This window comes from Geospiza fortis, unplaced genomic scaffold (genome assembly GCF_000277835.1).
Source record: "Geospiza fortis unplaced genomic scaffold, GeoFor_1.0 scaffold274, whole genome shotgun sequence".
NCBI lineage: Eukaryota > Metazoa > Chordata > Aves > Passeriformes > Thraupidae > Geospiza > Geospiza fortis.
Genome location: NW_005054485.1, coordinates 1,105,056 through 1,126,277, shown reverse-complemented (window position 1 = coordinate 1,126,277; position 21,222 = coordinate 1,105,056). Strand labels below are relative to the sequence as shown.

General features: G+C 39.1%; 1 protein-coding gene across 2 annotated transcripts in view; it reads left to right on the top strand.

The window, feature by feature from the left end:
* The window catches only part of PIGG (phosphatidylinositol glycan anchor biosynthesis class G), an 82,502-nt gene that overhangs the window by 29,670 nt on the left and 31,610 nt on the right, over window positions 1–21,222 (top strand). Inside the window, exons 9-12 of one of the 2 annotated variants that reach the window (XR_004082502.1) lie at window positions 4,806–4,997; window positions 6,621–6,930; window positions 17,407–17,570; window positions 19,913–20,005. Coding sequence is in view for 1 of the 2 variants with exons in the window: in XM_031063193.1 (XP_030919053.1) it covers window positions 4,806–4,997; window positions 6,621–6,930; window positions 17,407–17,570 (666 nt within the window). In the remaining variant the exon portion in view is untranslated. The remainder of the gene's footprint in view (window positions 1–4,805; window positions 4,998–6,620; window positions 6,931–17,406; window positions 17,571–19,912; window positions 20,006–21,222) is intronic. The other variant, XM_031063193.1, reaches the window with a different exon arrangement.

Genomic DNA, 21,222 nt, shown 5'->3' with positions numbered 1-21,222 from the left:
TGGAGACATTAAACAATATGGTCCCCAGTAGGGGCCAATGCCCAAATCCTGGGGTTGACAGATAGTGACTGCCCTCCAGGTGGACTTCGTGCTACTAATGGCAATTCTGGGAATCCAGCATTTGAGTATTTTTCAGTCTGCCTGACTGTCCACTTATCTAACATGGGATTGCCTGTGGGAATGTTATGGGAGCTGTTATGGGAGCTGGTGAGCAAGGTTAAAAACCTTGTTAAACCACAGATAAACAACAATGCCTGCTTTATGCTCTTCCACTGAGCTTGTCTCATCACAAAAATCTGTCAGGTTGATAAACTATTCTCCTTCCTAAAACCATCACAACCCTATTATTAAAACTGTCTGCCCCCCCCTTCAGTAAGGCTGAAGTACAGCAGTTAGAGATCAAAACAAAACCACCAGAATTTTACAGGTTAATTTCTTCCTCTGTTCCCTGTCAAATTATGGCCTCACATGGAGTGTATTTGCTTAGGTCTTGAAGCTAGTAGAAAAGATTCTACGTCTGTAGTCTTAGGCTATGACTGATTGTTTGGCTAAAATGCTATATTTTGCCATACAAGGCAAGGAACTAACTTTCTTTCTCCTCACCTCACTGGCCTGTATTTTACTTGTTCCTGTGTCAGTATGGTGAGCTACTACATCACTGCATAGACGTGTCTGGAAAAATAACTCAAGATGGCATGGGAAACTCTTGGCTTTCAGTTGGATTTTCACTTTTCACTCTAATTTACCGTCAGTCTTGGCAGGCAATTGGGCTGACTGAGTAACAGGAATGCAGGATGGGAAATGTATACAGGTCAGCACTGCTGTTGTTGAAATTACTGTAAGAAGAGAATGTGGAAGTGTCTGCATCTTTTGAAGTGCTCCAGGCAATAAGTTTTTTCTTTCTGCTGTTGTCAGGCATTCCTTACAAAACCCACTTGACTTTCAAATCTAATTGAGAAAGAAGCAATGGTTCCCTACCTTGTGCTTTGGGAGGCTTAAAAAGCTTATGCAACAGTCCAGAGTGTTGTGCCATGGCAGGCTAAGAGGATATGTGATTAGGACTGTCACTGTCACAGTTCTGCCTTCTCCCTTTCATTGGTGCAACTACTTCTGCTGTGTTTAGGGACCAAGTGAAAGAACAGAGCCCTGGCAGCCCTGGCACATGTTGGCTCAGGCTGCTGTGGGGCTACATCTTGACTTAAAACAATGGAGCAATTTTCAGCCTAACAGGAGAATATTATGTAGGTGTCCATGGTGACATAAACTTCAGTTGCAATATAGAGTTAAAAGATTAGTAGTATTTGAAGTATGACAATTTTTGAACTTGAATGATGGGATGAGTTGAGTGTATGACTCTGCTATGGCTCACTGAACAAGCTTTGGAAAGGTTAATCAATGATGCAGCTAAGTCTTTGCACATCCTGTGGTCTGTAAAGTGTCTGGGAATTCCTATTTGGCCAGCTTGCTTACATTTTCTTTGGTCAGGGGTTTTAATATCTTTGTTCCTTCTCCTTCACATGATATTAGGGTTGTAGAGATGTCTGTTTCCCTAGGGATTTGATCAGTATTGAGATGAATAGCATGAATTAAAAGTTGGTGATAAACTGAGTTGCATAAAGCACTTTCTCTTCTTCCCAAAATGCATTGCTAGTCTATAAGGTTGATTGTTATTCTATTTTTAGTATTAGTTTAATTGGCATAGTTATGTCTTAATAGCATGTTTTTTACTAGTAAGAATTAGGAACCTTACTTAGATCATGTGTGCTATTGTTTGAGTTTGGGCTACTCAGACTTCTTCTAGCCAGCCTTCTATTTTTTCTCTAAGATAAACTAATGAACAAACGACCCTCTTTCTTTGTTCCTCTGTATGTATTTTCTGGACATTTGTGCTCATGCTCAGACTAGGATTTTGCTTAACTAGACAGTGCTAAAGGGGCTCAGCGTTTAAAAAAGAGAGGCTGTTGTCTAGATTTTCCTGTTTGATGTAAGCATCAAAACACAGAAAATCAATCTACCTATAGTGTGTTGAATCTGGCTACTAGGAAAGCATTCAGCAGTGCTGAAATAAGGAAAATGTTGTTTGTTACTTGCAGACAGACTGTGAAACCTGAAAAATACTTTGATGGGACAAAAAGCAAAAGAAAATCAAACAATAGATGAAATGAAAGAAAACATGCAATCTAAATCTGACTGGAAGTCAAGTTTTCTTTTTGATTGGTTGGTATTCAGTTAGCTTTATTTGGCTGTTAATCTTGGTCAGTGCTGATACTTGAAATTATCTTCCATGTACTTCCTACATGAAAGTGTCAGCTTGAAGAGAAGTGACAAGAAGCATCAGCATGGGAAGATGATAACATTTTCTTTAAATAATATATTAACCATCCCCAAATGCCCTTCCCCTCAAAGCTAGCACACCTTGTGACTTCTGTGTATTTGGTTGTAAAATGAAAGAAACAATTAAAAAAGACCTCGTCCACTTAAGTTATTAATCATGCACATTTACAATTTGTTTCACTCTACTTGTATTTGCAGTAATGAGGTGAGGTACAAACAATGGAAGAAAATGTCTTCAACCTTCCTTCTATTACCAGAAGTATGAGTGTAGACCTAACAAGCTGTTACAGTAGGAAGATAGAGCCAAAGTGCTCTTTTTTCCTTCCCTTCTCACCAGATTTTCTCTCAGGGGGCTATTGGTTCTTCACTTTCAGTTTTGTGGTTTGTCCAAAACCCAGGACAGGGCAGCTGAGATCAAAGTACCTTGTTTGTGCTTGTATTTCAGACTATCAAAACCATTTAGAACTTTCCATCATCTTTCAAAATACATGCTAATTACATGTGCTTTTAACTGCCTAACTGTAAGAACCTTGGCTGGAAAACCTTGGAACAGTAGGTGATTTGTGCTGACCAGACTTGGCTGTCTGTAAATCCTTTCCTTGTTTCATCAGGAAATGCTATGAAACATGTGGGTAGGGTTTTTTCCAACAGATTTATGTGATTCAAAAAAACATCCAAACAGAGATTACAGGAGACTGTTAGAGAAGACCTGGACATGAGATGCATATTAATCCCTGTGCTAGCAGTCAAGAATTTAAACTCAGTGTGTATTGAGTTTTTTAGATAAAGAGACAAAGATGATGATGAGGGTGTGCTGTTATTTATTCCTGATTTGTCTTGATCTCACACAATGACTAGCCTAGGAGAATATGACCAGAATGGTTAGAGTTTTCTGTAAGTGCTCATTTGAAAAGTTTAGTGGCTACTAAGTTAGTTTGTTGTATTTTAATCGTAAAGCAGGTGGTGCTTGCGTTACTTTCATAGGTTGCTGCAGGAGTCCACTGTTTCTGCTCTCTCCATGTGTAGAGGAAGAATAATTGGGAGGAGAAACATCAAGACTACATTTTCTATTTCATAGTATTCTAGATTTTATGCCTCTCACTTTTCTCTGCTGGGTTTCAGAGAATAGTTCCTCTCTTGGGAATTTTGTTAAGGTGTACAAGCTACTTGACTGGGTCCTGCATGCAGAACTAACAGGACAATTTATCTGCCCTACGACCTTTCCTCCATGACTTTTCAAGCACCACACTTTGAACAGCAATTGGTCAAGCTCCTGATAAAGTGTATACTAGGGAATAGGAAAGTAAACCTGTTTTTGAAGTACAATAATTTTTATTAAATCAGAGATAAAACTGGAGTTTCATAAGTGTGATTGAATTCAATGCAGCTAACAGGTCAGGCACACTGTTGTTTTCTTGAAGTTAGTGGTCTTTTATCATGGGATTTTGAGTTGTGGAAAACAGAAGATGGAGCCCTTAGCTCTCAAAATCTACATGTTTTTTCTTAACTGAAGGCAGATTTAACAAAATTAGTGGTTTTATATTATTTGGGATACTGGGAATTTTTTCCGTAGGTATGGGTTGGCAGTTCTTGGACTACAGCAGGCTTTCTGAAGCTACATGTTAAGGAGTGGGTGCAGATCTTTGCCTTACCCCATTACATTTTGCAGTGCTGGCTCCTACTACTGAAGATTTAAATATATAACACTGCCAGCATGCTCAGTGGAATGCCCTTGTTTCTGGAGTGTTATCTGTTTAAGATGCAGGGGAGCAAACAAACAAGCTGTATCTGTGATCTTTGCCAGTGATGCAAATTTTCTGTCTGTCTCTTGAATGTATTCAAGGTTCTGTAGTTGCTTAAGGGAATCATATTGTGCTAATGAGTTTGTGTGTGTGTGTGTTTGGGTCTGTTTTAAAGTATGTAAGTATATTTTTGGTCATTTTGAGTAGACAATGTGTTCTATAGGTGGTTCGGTAGGTAGTGTGTCTAAAATGAAGCAAATACATATGCAGTTATTTCAAAAGACCGTTCTAATCCTGTAGCGCAAAAATATTTGTATAGTGCTAGAAAGTAAAATACTATAGTATGAGAAGAACACACCATTTCAAAATGTATAAATAACAAAACTCTAGTTTAAAAGCAGTAGACCCTTTTCCATTATGCAATATGCAGCTCAGTTTTATATAATTAACAGAATAACTAGCATATGGTGGAACACAATAATTACACTTTTAATATGCATGCTTAAATAGAAAACCTCATTAATAAAACTGCTTTTCTAAAAATACTAAAATATTTTACCATGCCTCTTGGAAAGTTCATAACAGACACCATTGCAGTGCTTAATTTGGTGCTGCATTAATTAATACAGTTTGTTTAATACAGTACTGTAGCTAAGGCTTTATCAAATGTGCTTAGCACTAATTACTGGTTTTAAAGGGATTTGTTTGTTTTTTTTTTTTTTTCCCCAGCTCTGAACATAAATCTGAACTCTCCTTCTTGGCTGCAGTCTCCCTTCTTATGATCTTCTTTCTGGTTCAAAGAAGATGCTCCCTGGTTTCAAAAATTGCTATGGCACTTGGGCTCCTGGGAGTCTACAGTTACCGGGCAGCTATTGGAAATGTCACATTTCCATGGCAACATGGTGGCAAAGATATTTCAAAGTAAGTGCATCAGCAGATAAGCAACTATTTCTAACAGGGTGTTGAACACTGCCTATCAGGGGATGAGGTGGGTAGGATGTGTTCTAGGTTGGAATTACATTCTTAGGAATAGAATTGTACTTTGCAGGTAACCAGCACTGAATTTTTGTGATGCGTGCTTAATTTTAAGCCACATGAAGTGTCTTTTCACTGTGACACATGAGAAGCCAGTCAGATAAACATGAATATGAGGGAAATCTAGTAGGTATACTCTATATTTTTTGCTACTAAAAACACCGAATGCACCTTCTCTTGTTTTTAGATGGATTTGCCACATCTAGCAGAGCACAAGCCAAGCTCATTTAGCTACTTAGTTTCAGAAGTGCTTGGTAGTTTAGAGAGCGGCTTTTCCGTACCTTGCTTTTGCAGTTGAGTGTTCTATAACATGGGCTTTCAATTCTCACATATCAACCCTCGTAGACAAGCTCAAGTAGTGTGGACTGGATGAGTGGACACTTAGGTCTTGGCTGAGTGCCACATCTACGCAGCCCTCAACAGGCTGGAGAGTTGGGCAGAGAAAGGGGGGTGACCTGCTGGGAAGCAGCTCTGCAGAGAAGCACCTGGGGGTCCTGGTGGACAACAAGCTGTCCATGAGCCAGCAGTGTGTCCTGGGGGCCAAGAAGGCCAATGGGACCCTGGGGTGCATTAGGGAGAGCATTGCCAGCAGGTTGAGAGAGGTGATCCTGTCCCTCTGCTCAGCCCTGGTGAGGCACATCTGGAGTGCTGTGTCCAGCTCTGGGCTCCTCTGGACAAGAGAGACATGGAGGTCCTAGAGTGAGATGACAGGTGGACTCTGAAAGTGGTTAGGAGACTGGAACATCTCTTGAATGAGGAAAGGCTTAGGGAGCTGGGCCTGTGTAGCCATGAGAAGAGAATGACTGAGAGACAACCTCAGCAATGTCTCTGAAAGAGAGGTGACAGAAAATGGATCCAGGCTCTTCTTGGTAGTGCCAAGCAACAGGGCAAGAGACAGTGGGCAGAAACTGATGCACAGGAAGTTCAATTTGAATATGAAGTTCCTTACAGTGAGAGTGACTAGACACTGGAACAGGTTGCATGGCGATGTTGTGAAGTCTCCCTCACAGGAGATATTCAAGAACTGTCTGGACACAATCCTGTGCAACATGCTCTAGTTTGTGCGATGTGCCCTGTTTGAGCCTCGAGCAGGAAGGTTGGATCAGATGACTTGCTGTAGGCCCTTTTAGTCTTAGATTCTCAGACCTTACACTTCTAGAATATAAGGTCACAGTTTTTAAGCTTACTGATCCTCCTTCTTGTCAGCTTTTTTGAACAACATGCTATGTTTCCTTCAGAAGCTGGCTTTCACTGGAAATTAAGAGGCAAATGAATTTATAAGTGGTTTGAAGATAATGTAAGTGCTAATTACACTTACAACTTAAAATGTACATTTTTTGTAATGGAATTGCGTGGGGATTTTAAAAATACTAGCCTTGGATTTAACCTGTTTGGCAGACCTGGTTGGTCTTGACCTCTCTTGAAAGGTTCTGAAGTAGGTATTAGTAAGTAACTAATCTTTCTGGTTTATTTACTTACTAACTTTTTTCAATTTTATTTTCTCTTTAGGGGGATTACTGAAGCTCGTTTTGTTTATGTCTTTGTTCTTGGCATAGTCTTCACTGGCACTAAAGATTTACTAAAGTCACAGGTTATTTCTGCAGACTCCAGCACAAAGAGCACAGGATTATGGGAAGTATATAGTGGATTGGTTCTACTAGCAACTCTTCTATTTAGACCTCACAATTTACCAGTCTTGGTGTTTTGTCTGCTGATTCAGACAATGATGACAAAATATATTTGGATACCTTTGAAATTTGATGCAGCACAGATTACTATCATGCACTACTGGTTTGGCCAGGCTTTCTTCTATTTTCAGGTAAGCTGAATACTCTCTCCACTGCAGAGGTGGGAGATGGAATAGTTTTTCAGAGAAATATTGTCCATTGTAAATAAAATGCTAACTAAATATTACAGTGGAAGACTTTACTGAGTTCTCAGAAGGATTTGGTTTCTAAATGCTTTAATAATGTTTAGTTTTCAGAATCAGGGAAAGATGCATTGCTTAGTGTCTTATCCTCATTGTAGATTTCCAAAAGGTGTTCCAAAGATCAGAGAGCTGGGCCAAGATGATTTTGGTCTGTTAACAGGCTCATAAGTACTTTTCAGGTGATAATGACTTTAAAAAGGTCATCTGAGTTGACTAATACCAGTAAAAGACAGGTGGCTTTTGTTGCTGGTTATTGAGACTCATGATAGGTCTATATACTGTTTAAGACTGAAAGAAAGTGCTGTGGTATGTAATATCTCTTATGAGAACCAGAACTAATTTTCTTTCTTATTATTTCAAATGGTACCTTCTTTCCTGAGGAGCCTTACTGTTGCAGACATCTCTTTGTGAAAAATCTTTTCTTTAGGATTTTTCCTTCTCAGAAGCTGTGGCCTCAGAAACAGTTGTAAACAATAGGTTATCTGCTGCTGTGGAATGCAACAGGTCCGTCTGGATTGGCCCATCTTAGGTGTTTATAATTAGTGGCCAATCCAGGACTGAGCTCTCTCGGACAGAGTCCAAGAGAGCTCCTTTGTTATCATTCTTTCTAGTATATTCTTAGCTTAAGTAGCCTTCTAGAAACTTTCCTTTCTTTTTCTTTTTAGTATAGTCATAACGTAATATATATATATATATCATAAAATAATAAATCAAGCCTTCTGAACATGGAGTCAATGTTCTTGTCTCTCACCTCTCCTGAAAACCCTTGTGACTGCTTGTCACACCTTACTAACTTCAGTAACCTAGTCTCTGCATTGCAAATAAGGTTGCAGTTCCACAAAAACTTTGCTTTGCACTGAAGCTGGAGAGGATCTTTCTACTTCTAGTATTGTTGGAACCTCAGTGTAGCAGGCTTTCTAAAGAGAGCATTTGTTAACCTGGGAATCAGGTTTAAGAGTTGGGGTTTGCAAAATTTCAGTGTGGGACCTCCATTGACTACCTCTGAGCCATGGCTGGGGATGTTGAAACTCTGGTCAAGCTTAGGGTACTGTAATTGCAGATTGAGGGTTGGCTTGATTGAGAGTAGTATATGTCCAGATAGGAAACTGCTGATACAGGAAGGTCATCATGGTTCATCCCTTCGTCCCCACTTTTCCTGTTCAGAGGGCCTAGCATGTCTTGCTTGAGTGGCTTTTGCATGTTTTGAATGTTACTATTCAGGCAGTCAGCTTTGATTGCAGTCTTCTGAGAGCACCCCTTACTGCAGCTGGCAAAATGCTGAAGACAGAGCCATCTCTGTACTGACGTACCAAACCATAACAGCTACGAAAAGTTTAATGGTGGGGAGGCTGGCACGAAAATCCTAGTGGAAAAGAGACTAAAAAAGAATGGTTCTGATTTTTTCATAAAGCAGCAAATGGTTCATGTTTTCAGTGATGTTGAGTTCTTGATATACTTGGCTGAGAATTTCACAGTACCATGAAATTACAGGAGAGTTGAAGCTGGAAGATGCCTCTGGAGATCAGTTAGTCCAGCCCGACCCTGACATGAATCAGCAGATCAAACAGACCAGGTTGGTCTGAACTATGTCCATTCCCTATTTCAAATACCTGAAAGGATGAAGACTCTGCAAACTCCCTGGGTAGTTGGTCCAGGGCTTGACCACCCTAGCTAGTAAAAAAAGCTTTTCCTGATTTTAATCAGAACTTCTTGCGTTTCTGTTTCTGTGTATTGCTTCTCATTCCTTTGCTAGTCACTATTGGGTGACTGAGAAAGTCACAGTCTGGCTACATTTTCTGTACTTCTCTCATCAGGTATTTATACACATTGTTATGATCCTTGCTGAGCTTTCTCCTCTTGAGAGTAAAAAGACCCAGGGAGCTGCTTGTATGACATGTGCTTTTTTCTTGCTGTCATCTGTGGTGCTTCAGTGGACTTTTTCTGGCACACCTATGGCTTTTCTGTGGTGGCAAGCCCAGAACTGAACCCAGGCACCCAAATGTGGGTCTCACCACTGCTTATTAGAGAGAATGGAGATATCCCTTATATAGCTTAATGGAATCCTGGATGCTGTTGGTCTTTGCACAAAAAGGACAATGGCTGGCTGATCTCTTCCAAGCGGCTTTCCCTATGGTTAGTTCCCAGTGTCACCAAAGGCTTGATTTTATTCCTCCCCAGGTGCTAGATTTGACATTTCCCTTTGGTGAACTTGCTGAATTTCTTGTCATTTCATTCCTTCAGCTTGTTGAGGTGCCTCTGATGGCACCTTTGATGGCAGCTGAATCATGTGCCGTATCTGCCACTCTCCCAGTTCTGTATTGTGTGCCGACTTCTTGAGAGAACTCTCTGCCCACTGCCCAGGTCATTGGTAAAGATGTTAAACAGTATCAGCCCAAGTGCCAATCCTTGTGGCTGATCACTAGTGATTGGCCTCCAGATGGACTTCAAGCTACTGATGGCAGCCCTGTGAACTCAACATTTGAGCAGTTTCCAGTCCCCATGACTGTCCAGCTTCCTAGCCCGGACTGCATGCATTTGTTTGCCTGAGGAGATACTTAAAAGTGCTTGTGAGGTGAATATGCCTTGGATAAATGTAGCCCGTGTATCTTCAACCAGTATTGCATGATGGAAAAGAAAACAAAAGCTTCTTAAAGTAATAGCTTTATTTTGGAAGTTTAATGTGGCAGATGTAAGGTTGTGTCTTTTCTGCTCTGAATGATGCAAAAAACTTTGGACTAACTTTTCTGGAAGAATTTATGTCAACTTTGAAGCAGCTAGAAGCATCTTCCAGAAATAAGCTATTAGAGCTATCTTGATAGCTATTAGAGCTATCAAGAGCTTGATACATCTTTCTATTTTACTGTGCTGTGTCAAAGGGTTTTTTTCTACACCAGTAAAAACATATTTATACAAGATCAATAGAAGATTTAGGATCTAGTAACATCTGTTTCAGCTTTCTAGTGGTCTTAAACTGGTGTTATGAGGAAGACTGCTCTGTTTCATTATCAGTGTTTTGCAGTTTTAACTACCCTTGCAATTGAGGAATTTTTTCATTTTTGGAAGATTGGAAGTGATTTCCATTTTATGTGACTGTAGATTGTGTTACTGCACATCCTGCAGTTTCAGAGCATCTACCTAGGCCCTATCACTCTGCTGGCAATTTTGACATTTCTTCTAGAAGTGTTTCCTTTGGAAATGATAACTTCCAGTATGATACAGATTTCAGCAAACTTCAGAATATTTGAAAAATTAGATCTGACAGGGGAATTTCTTCCACATAGACATGTTGCTGAGTCACAGCATCCAAATCTCATAAATGAGAAGTTCTCCACTGCTCTATTATGAGCCAGATTTCTAGATGGGTGTTTGTGCATCTCCCATCACTGTAAGATATGGAAAATTATCTGATTTGGGTGATACTTACCTATCAAAACTTCTGTTAGAAGCACAGCAAAGCTTTTCCCCCCCATGTTGCTTCTCCTGCTGTTGTGTATGAAATAGAACAGGCCCAGATAACAAGCTGCCTTTTGCTATCCCATCACATGTCTCAAAACTCTAGCTTTGAAAATATTATTTTGAATTAGCAATAGCTTAGCAAAAGTTTTGAGAAATTCTTAAGTTGTTTTAGCACAGTACCCTTTAAAAAGTATCAATTTCAGAAGAACATGCTAAGAGTCTTCCAGAATTTTTTGTGTGTTGGTTCACAAAAACTAAGGGGGATGCCTATTCACGATGCCCAAGGCTGATTAAAATGACAAATGAGTTGTAATAGAACAGGACGGATTTCCTCTATTGTCTCTCTTTATTTCTCTTTTTGTTTTTCTATTTTCAGAACATCTTAGAAATGTTTCAGAAGTAGAGAAATCAATTCTTGTAGTGAAGAAAAGAGCTTTTAAGGGTCAAGTCAGATGGAATTTTCTTTCCCACCCCCCACCCCCTTAGAGAACAAGTTATTGGTTCTCTTTTAGAAATGTTGTAAGTACATTCATATTAGATGCCTTTTTAGGGTAGGCATTAAGAGTTTGATCAAAATACCCATCTTTAGGTGTTGGCCTGTTCTTTCATTCTCTGATTAAAAAACTGCTCTGAAGGTGTGGGAAGAAGCAAATTAATTCATACAAGGGTAAGAGGGACTTTTTTTTTGCATTTCACAATTGAAAAACAGTTATCTGATATGCAGAATATTAGCATAGAAAAGTAGAATGGTTGAGCTGGTAGTTCATAAATTACAGAGGCTACAAAGGTGCTTCAAAATCTAATTAATGCTCTCTCTTAAATTGGTAAATTTCAGTTTATGCTGAGAATAGTTTTTCCAGTCTGGGTCCATATTTCCAAGGACAGAAGGAACTTCTTCCAAAAATTATGTGTAATTCCATGCCTCTTTTATGTTGTTTTTCTCTGTGTGGCATTCTGATTGGCATTATCTGAGAAAATCAAAAAGCTGGCGACATACAAAACCAAATTCTTCATTATTAGTTTTTTTAAAAATGTATTTAAATGTCTTCTTCCCTTTCCTTTGAATTATGTCTAGAGATGAATGACTTATTGCAAAGGGAAAAGTGCTCACTCTGTACAGCTGAAAATCAGGATTGAAATGTTTCTTTAGTTTATTCGTGACACATAATTAACTGGCAACTTTTTGTTGATAATGAACTGCCAGTCACTGGACTCTAGATGCAGGATCCATACCAGATATACAGCAGGTGAGCTTTTACCAATATTTATGCTATTTTATGTACCTGAGTTGGAAAAAAATCTAAAAAATCCCCTGCGCTGGGACACCAGTCTCCCAAACATATGGAGGTAACCTCTCCTTGTTTATTCACACCTCTTTTGACAAATGCAGGCACTCAAGCTTTCTTCATGTATCTCGAGAGTACTATAGGCAAGTGACTCATGTGAAGCTAGAGATGATTCTGCATGGTTGTGTACATTTTCAAGCTCTTCCTTAAGTGAGTGATGGATAGTAGAGGTCTGGATGTACCCATACTGGTTCAGTAACAGATTTTACTTGTTTGAATAAGCCATTTGATCTTCTTTCTTTATTTGTGGGAAAACCAGGAAGGTCTTTACTCAGTGACAAGCAGATTCAGATCCCCACCTTAATTCTGTGCCTCCCCATGAAGTGACAGTGTTCTTACTGAGTTCAGTTCAGGTGTCCCAGGTTTAGCAAATACCTGTCCTGTCCATGACCATCAGTGCTGAGCTCATACATTTTGACTGACTTAGGACTGGGTTGTCTTTCAGACAGAGCATGTATGGTTTGTTCTCAGACACTGAATAAACATTAAGGAGGTACAGCTGCGCTGTTTCTGCTGGAGGAGTCCATCAAATACTCCGCTTCAGTATTGACCTCTGTTCAGCTTGCTCTTGGTAACAGTCATTTGTTTACTGCCTCAGGAGCAAGCAATACTTACGCTAGAATTCTAGGGGACAGATGTGAAGAAAGCACAACTGTATTATTAGGTATGATATGTACTGCTGGCATGGATTTAAATGTCTTCCTTTAATTTGTTTTTCCAAGTTTTGTGGTCACTAGAGCTTCAGTATTAAACGTACTGAGTTCAGAGTGATGCTAAGGTTTTCATTTCCAGACAGACATAAAGATGTAATGTAGCATACAAAAAAATAGCAGGCTTATGGTTGAAATACAAAAACTGAACACCACTGAAATTCAGTGGTGATGTAGATCACATTGGATGCTAAATTTATACTGTGCTGGCTAAATGAGGCAGGAGAAGGGAAAAATAAATGAGATATGGAATGCTTCCATCTGGAAATAGGAGAGAGGTTTGGAGATCTACTTTTTGCATGTCTTGGTGTGTGATTATGAAGTAAATGAGTTGCCCATGTTGCTGAGTCTTTGTTTAGTCTTGGTAGACAATATGGTACATAATGACTAAAGGAGTAACTCTGTCTTGCTGAGTGTGGATTGTAAGTGATGGCCTTTTGAATATGATAGTAAAAATAGCCTTGTTCAGGATAGCACATTTAATGAATGAGGCACTGTTCTTTCAAAAAGGTATTGTAGAGTCCTTCAAGACTTCATGGAAGTAGATCTGCAAAAATCCCAAGTGTACAGAATAAGCAAGGCTGACAGGAACAGATACTACTTTTTATTAATCAGTTGCTATAGCTGATGAACATGGGGGAAAAAATGAAATGCGTGGGTGTGGAAGCTAACTTTTTGATTTTGAATGTAATAGGAAAAAAAAGAAGGATGGGTTGACAAATACCTTGATATTACACTTGGTTTTGCATAATGCATTTCATCTGTGTCTGAACCCTGAGTGCATCTTCTGTCTCAGTTTAGTTAGCAGACTTCAGGGTCATGTGGTCATGTCCTTGATGGAGAGAGGAGCTGGTGGGAGAAAAGCTGAAGGAAAGGCCTGGCTCTTCTTTCCATTCTGGTTCTGCTTTAATCTGATGCTTTACTGCCTGTGTTGTATGCCAGCTGTGTAAGCAGGTATGTGTGTGCCTGTCTTAAACTTTCTTGATCCTGCCCTGGACCTGGGCCTGATGGTTGGCTTTCTGGCCTAATCTTGGACTTGCCTTGTCACTACAGACTTGCAATCCCTGGGCTGCATCTCGCCCTGATCATTATCTCTGGATCCAGCCCTGACATGGACATGGCGCTGAAGAGTCCTGACTTACTGCTGTCACCTGCCTTGTTTTCACACTCGTTTCCCAGCTTATCTTCTTTTGCAGAACCAAAGTCCCTGCCTGCTTTCTTGCAGTTTGGATCTAAAAGGCAAATTTTAGATCCTACAGCTGTAAATTAAATGGGAAGGCTATGTGTGATGTCATTTTTCCAGCATTTTAACAAGATGTTTGTGAATATCAAGCAGAGGAAAAGGTTGCTCACACAGGTTGTGTAGTCTTCATGCTTGGAGGTTTCTGGAGATTGTCTGCATAAAGTGTTGTGTTATTAATGTGGAGCTGGGTAAACCCAATTTGTTTTCTAGTCTTGTTTTAGTAATTAAAGGCTTGATTTATCACTTTGTGTGAATTGATGAAGTGAAGGAATGTTTAAAATACTCCAGTGTTGTTGAAAATTGACGAAGTTAATACATTTAGTCAGAATACTACTTATTTATCAGGATATTACTGCAAGCTTGAGGATCTTTTGATGAATTTTGCAATGAGCTTGAATAATTGATTGTTTTCTCCTAAGCTCTGAGTTGTCCACATCTCATAACTCAGCAGACATTTCGCAAAAGTATGTTGTATCTTTATCATTGCTGTTTGTTCTTAAAATACAGTAAGAATAGAAATAAATTACTTGGGTTTTTTTTGTCTTTAATAGCCCAGCTCATAAAAAACTTATTTTGCTGTAAATATTGCTAAAAATATTTTTGTTTCCTTGTGTGAATGCTCATAAATGAACAAAAATTCGGTGTATTTATTTATTAGTCTTGTGGAGTTTTGTTGCCATGCTTAGAGCAGTATATCTGCAGAATGGGAGAAAGAAAATACAGTTCCAGTTTCTGGTGGTTTTTGTCACTAGAAGAAACCAGAATAGGTTTGTATATTTAGAATTATTTGGATCTAATCTGACTTGCCTTTAAGTAAAGAGATGGACTGAGTGTCTACTTAAAGTGATTTTAACTTTTTCTTGTTATGATTTCAAAGCATTGTAGGATAATTTACATTGGAAAGAACTCACAGTTCAGTCCCATTTTCAGAACAGTGTCATCTGTGAGGTCAAACGAGATGGCTCAGGGTCTTGAAACCTCCAAGGTCTGTCCAGAGACAGCAGAACCTTTCTGGCCAACCTTTTCTGAAATACTAGAGTGGTATGTTAAAATAAAAGGAGACGCTCTGAATTGTCACTTATTTATTGTGTGGCATATTAGAATTTATAGCTTTGAAAATTTAGTGTAAATACAAGAATGTGTCTTGGAGAAAGATATTTAACGTGAAGAAAAAATGCTTCTTCCTGCTCACTGGGACTCTTCCAGTAGAACAGTGGCAGTAGTATCCATGAGACTCAGATTCACAGTAGAAATAAGATGTTTGGACACTTGACAGTGTGATTGGAGTTGTGTGTGGATCCAAATGTGTGCGTCCTTGTTCGACAGCTATGTCACTTTAAACAAAGTCAAAGACAGATGGAGTGAGCCCTGTGGTGAAGGGACTCGGAGCTGAGGAGAAGGAGAGCCTGTTCCTTCCTCCAACTTCCTTGCTTGCCTTGACTACCTTCCATAGGGAAGTACATATTTTTGCCTGCACCAGTTCTGCAGGACCAGTGACGTGCACTGCAGTGCGACATTTATTCTTGTTTCTTCACACATACAGTGGCATGGGAAGTTGCCCCAAGATGCCAAAAATCAACCATGTGCATGAGGATTAAGCAGCGTAAAGAGACCTTTCAGCTCCTCATGACACAAGCAGGAAGGATCTCCTGATGTCTCAGCTTTTCTACTCTGTATCTGTCATGCAGAGGAGAAGGGCAATGAAAAATAAGTAGATGTGGTTGGCAAAAGACCTGCTGTTGACAGGGACTGGAGGAAAGTAGAGCAGGTTCCTTCCCTACCTGTCCCTGTCAAACTGTAGCTTATTGAGAAGCAGCACCTTGCTCAACACTCAAAGTGCTTACACTTACCTTTCTGCTCTTGCCATGACCTCAGTCTGTACTGGTTAAACCTGAGAAGTAGTCTTATTTTGCAGCTTCCTTTTGCAGTCTCATATTACAGGTTCTAGGACACAGACATGCTTTTTATTTTAGCTGCTTGTCCTTAGTTGTGCTGTGTTTTGCTCCTGGCATTTCTGGGCATTGCACTAAACGCATAACAATAATTGATTACACTGGTGCAATGATTTACTACAATGGTGCATGATGAAAGTCAAAATGAGGAAGACTAACAGTCATAAGTGAAGATTTTTATACTGTACGATATCTTGGTAAACTCTATACCATACAGCCCTCTTACAGCTTCAGGCTGCCCTTATATTCTGGGCATATCTTCATGGTGAGATTGATGGAGATGGTGACTACTCATAATGGGCTCTGAATGGTTCCATCAACACAAATGCCTTTTTTCTCTAAGGTTTTAGAGCTGTCTCAGGAATAGGGTTTTTTTGCTGGTGCCTCATTAGTTATGTACCTAAAAGAGCTGCCTATCTTTTATGCTTCCCCGTGTGCTCTGGGCTTTGTGACAGAAGTGTGTATTCATAGCACTTCCTTGCTGGGTTAACTTGCAGTTTGAGAGGATTGCAGTCACTAAGATGACCCGAGGTCAGGTTTGAGGAAATGGAGAGCTACCACTCCTCATATACTCTGTGGGGATTGAGTCTAAGGCTATTGATGGTGACGGTTGTCCTTACATTAATGTTGTTCTGGGATTCTGTAGGTGGAAAAAGAGGGTTTGATGGCTGTTAGAAGATCAGTGCTGTAGAAACTGATCAGTTTCTCAAGGTACAGCAAGAATATCTGAGAGCTTTCTCACTACTCTGAGGAAACCTATCTGTGACCTTTTAATTTAAGAAGTATTCTGCCTTAATCATAGGGTATATTTGTTACTTTAGGTATTTGGGTAAAGTTAAGTACTTTTGGGTTTTCAATGGAAAACACTTCCTTCAATTTTACATTGTTTCTTTTTATTTAGTGTTCCTGGTCGCTGGAAAAGAAAACTGGGTAAAACATTCTAGACTTTGACAGCTCTTGGTACTTTAACTGCTGTATGTTCCTCTTGTTTTTCTCTTGGTAGTTTTAAATGCCTTTTATTGATGATTCAGGCTATCTAGACTGGCTTCTGGTCTATTTCAATGCAATCTTATGTGGTACAGGGACTTGAGAAGAAGAAGCCTCTCTAAATTTGCCTTTCTTAATCTGTTTACATGCAGGAACTTGTGCCGTGAGGCAGGCAGGTGGGCGATGTAATGTTCCATTACAGCTCTAATTTAGAGTACTGCTGTCTCTAAGGGCAAGAAATATTTATTCCTGGTGTAATTTTAGACAGCAAACCTAAAATCTTGTGTTCTAACCTTGTGTGACAAAAATAATGCATCTTTTTCATTAATGTGTCTGAAATCAGCAAGTGGAGCTGTTTATTTTAAATTATTTTTTTTTAATGTAACTTATTAAACAATAGGTGTGTTAATTTGCAGAAAAAAATAAGACTCACAAAGTAGCATGCTGTTTATGCCTTTGTTAATCTGTAAATTTTAATTAAAAGCACTTGTTTGGTAAGCTGTATTATTGAAAGTCATATGTAAAGAATATGTACTGTACTGTGCTGGCTGTACTGTAAAGCAATTCAAAGAGTAAGTCCTTAATGGATGCAATAATTAATATTATTCTAATGTATTTAACCTGTATCTTTGTAGGTATTTGGATATTTACTATTTTATCCCTCTTTTCAGGGAAATTCAAATGGCATTGCTACTGTGGACATTTCAGCAGGTTTTGTGGGACTAGACAGCTATGTGGAGATACCAGCTATCTTCCTCACAGCATTTGCCACATACGCGGGACCTTTCCTTTGGGCCATCCATCTGCTGTGCTACTTGAGTTCTGAAGTTAGCAGGTAATAATTTTTGAGCTAAAGTAATGCTCCTCTATACACTGCAGTTATAAACACCATCTATAAAGTGTATAGGTTTGCAAAGAAATTTTTGTTCACATAATCTTTTTCCCTGAAAGTTAGTTTTGTATTAAAAAAATGCATGTTACTTTTTTCAGTATAAGTTCACCTAACTCTTCCAGTTCCATTTTATCTGCAGAAGCTTTGCTTTGGGAATATACATGTATGTTTTACTAATTTTGTTTCTTAATGAGTTCTCAGTTTGCTGTGCTAAATTACTTAAAATTTTATTATGGTTTTTTTTTTTTTATGACAGCATGTTCTGCCTAAAAACGTTTTTTCTTGAAACCTTTTGAGACCTGAGAAGGGCTTTTTAAAGTATTAGAATAGAATTCAAACTTAACTAATATGATGTTCTTTGAATGTCCTTCTTTGACATAGTAACATGCCAAGTTTTATAAATAAAACACACTAATATTATTGTATGTTACTGGTTATTACAGTCATTTGTAGCTAAAATATTTGTACTTCTTTGGGTATCTTGTGTAGTGGATGAGTTAAAGTAAAATGAATTATTGCATTGTAATTAGAATTTTAAGAAGACAGTTGTAAAATGCTAATGTAATTTAGGAGTGTGCATATAACATCTGATTGGATTCTCTAAAATTGCTTTTAACTCATCTTTCAGGGTATTTAAACTGAGTGGTACAATGTGTTTAAATAGGGGAGTTGTTGTATCATATCAATGTACAAATGCCAAAACTTCATGAATTTTCACAGAATTGACATTTGACAGTGAAAAAGTTCTTACCATCCAGAGTCTTTTCTCTGTTATCTACTTTTTTTTAGTGATTGTAAAAATATTACAGTAGGTGGGATTTTAGGCAGTATTTAGTTTATCACAAATTTTTGCCTAACTTGTCAACATCTGTAAACCTCTAACTCCCTTTTCTCTACACAATGTCATCTGGTCTCACCCTGTCAGTGATTTTTTGTTTTCTGGCTTCTCTCTTCTCCTTTTGCTTCTCCGTTTTGGGCTATGCCTACACTGTGTACTTGTGTTGGCTCATTAAAGGTGTAGGGAGATGGGATCACCAGCTGACCACGCTGCACAGTCCAGTAGAGGTTTTTGAGCCAGGAGGGACCTGTTGTAGCAGACTAAATTTGTGCCCAGTCACTGTGTCCATTTTTCTGGATTAACAGGCCCCTTAACAGGTATTCAGAGTGATTAACCTTTTTTCACTGATTTGCCTGTCTGCTACATGGCTCTCTAAAGATGTCTAGCAGTCTCTTGTTGCTGTGGATTTATGCAGACCAGTGCTGGGCCATTGTATTGATCTACTCATCATTTCTTAGTGTAAATTGAGACTCACTGTAGAACCTTACCTCTTAGTCAGAGGCCAGCTACCCTGAAGTGGTCTTTGGTCTTAAATAGGTTGATACTTTGTTCTAAGTACTGGTGTTTGAATATAATACTTCTGAAAGCCAGGCTTTTCTCTGTTCATTCACTCTTCATTTTTTTACTTCAACAAGAGTATATGTGGAGTACACTAAATATTGATGTTTTGATTTGTGTAACTTTAGAAAGCCCTTTCCTGAATTTTCCTTACTACCTGCTGACTTGACACCAGACTGAGTTATAACTCTGTTTCTAATGCTCCTCAGTTTAGCTTTAGTTACCGCTTTGCTCAGTCAATACATTTTTCCAGTGTCCAAACTCTTCAAGTGTTCTCCATTCTTTCACTCTATTTTACAGAATAGTGAACCTGTACATATAAAAAGTGTTGCCACTTGTCTTCTGGTAAATATGTTACCCGTGAATCTGGGTATTGCTTGCATTCTTTCAGTGTCCTGTTTTTCCCAATTCCTTTATACGTCTGGTGTGATCTGTTTAAAATAGCTCTGTGCTGTTTTAAGAGTTCACATCCATGTTTCTGCCATGTTGAATTTTTTTCTTGTGGTCCCAACTCCATTCTTCATTGTTATACTGTAGGTGGTTTTGAACTGGCACTTTTGGTTTGAGCTTGGAGAATTCCAAGCAGAGTAGAGAGCATTACCTTGGTGGCGTTCTCTGGGGAAGGAGGAGAAAAAAATTTAGCTTCTGTTATTTAAAAAACTGCAGTTTTATTGTTTAAAACCTAGACTGCAGACTGTGATGAACACTAACATACAATGAAGAGAAAATGATAACATACAGCATGTTTTTGGAAAGCTCTTCTAACAACGAAAAACTTTAGGTTACAAAATCTTTGAGTATCTGTACTTGTTTGATATTACTTCAAATAATGTGCCTCTACAGTAGTGTTTCTTGTTGTTCTGATGTTTTCCTTGTTGAATTTTTGCAGATTAAATCTCAGCTAGTAGTGTTGCCAGGTACAGAGCTGGCTTAACCTGCTCTCAAGCGGGTAGCTACAGCCAGTAACTCCCACATCACTTATGTAAGTAGATTCCATCAAGCTGCTTGTGTCTCTACCCATTCTGAGGTTCATTTTGGTCAACTGGTAAGGCTGTTTCCTCAATGAAACAGTCCATAAATATGGATTGGAATCTCTAGCTGCTGGGACTTCCTTAAATTGGTATGTTAATCTGCTCAGAACTTGGTCTATATGCTTTTTATTTTTTATTCTTATGCTTTGCCATTGCTGTCCAAATGGTTCTTATTACTTGCTTGTTACTCCTTCGAAACAAAGCTGAAACTGCAGAGAGCAGGGGTCGGCTACTTCATGTGCTTTCTTAAATGTATGTGACACTGAACTTTTTAAAAAAAATGCTAGATGCTTTAGGATATTCTTTATAAAAGCTTCTTACTAACTGCTTTATGGCAATGTGCCTTGGTCAGTGGAATTCAAACCCCTGCTTTTTGATTGTGGTTCTGAGGGCAAGATTAAGATGTGCCCAGAACCACTCAGGAGTATCAATCTTAGCAAAGTGCCTTGCATTCTGCAGCCTGTTTAACAGCTGTTGCATCTGAGGAGGTTGGTCTGGGTAGGAAAGCCTGATTCCAGGGCTGTCTTTGTTAATTTCAACCACTCTAGCAGAGTCTGTGTAATTAACAGCTGCAACAGTTAGGTTGGCTTACCAGAGCTTCTTGCATTGGGCATCACTGCATAGGTGCAAGTACACATACGTACCCTTTCCTCTTCTGGCACTTTGCATTTATGAAGCCATAGAATATTTGAGTCTGGAGTCCAACCCTCCGGCTGAAAGGAGGGTCAGCTAGAGCAAGCAGAGATTCTCCAGGGTCTTCTTGAATGACCTGTTCCAGGAGTTAAACAGTTGTTCACTGGTGTTTAAGGGCAATTTGTTGTGTATCATTCATCCTTTCACTGACCACCAGTGAGATGAGTCTGAGTACATCTTCTTGTGCCCATGAGACATTTATGAACATTGGTGAGAACCCTGCCAAACTTTGTCTGCTCAAGGTTAAACAGTCCCAGCTTTCTTAGCCTCTCACTTTGTCAGATGCACCAGTCCCTGAAATATATTTGTAAGCTTTCAGTGCATTCGCTCCAACAGACCCATGTCTGTCTTGTACTGGAGACCTCAAAACTGGATCCAGAACCCTAGGTGTGATCTCACAACTACTTAACAGAGAGGGAAGATCACCTTCTTCAACCTGCTGGCTCCACTTTTTGCACTACAGCGTTGGGTTGGT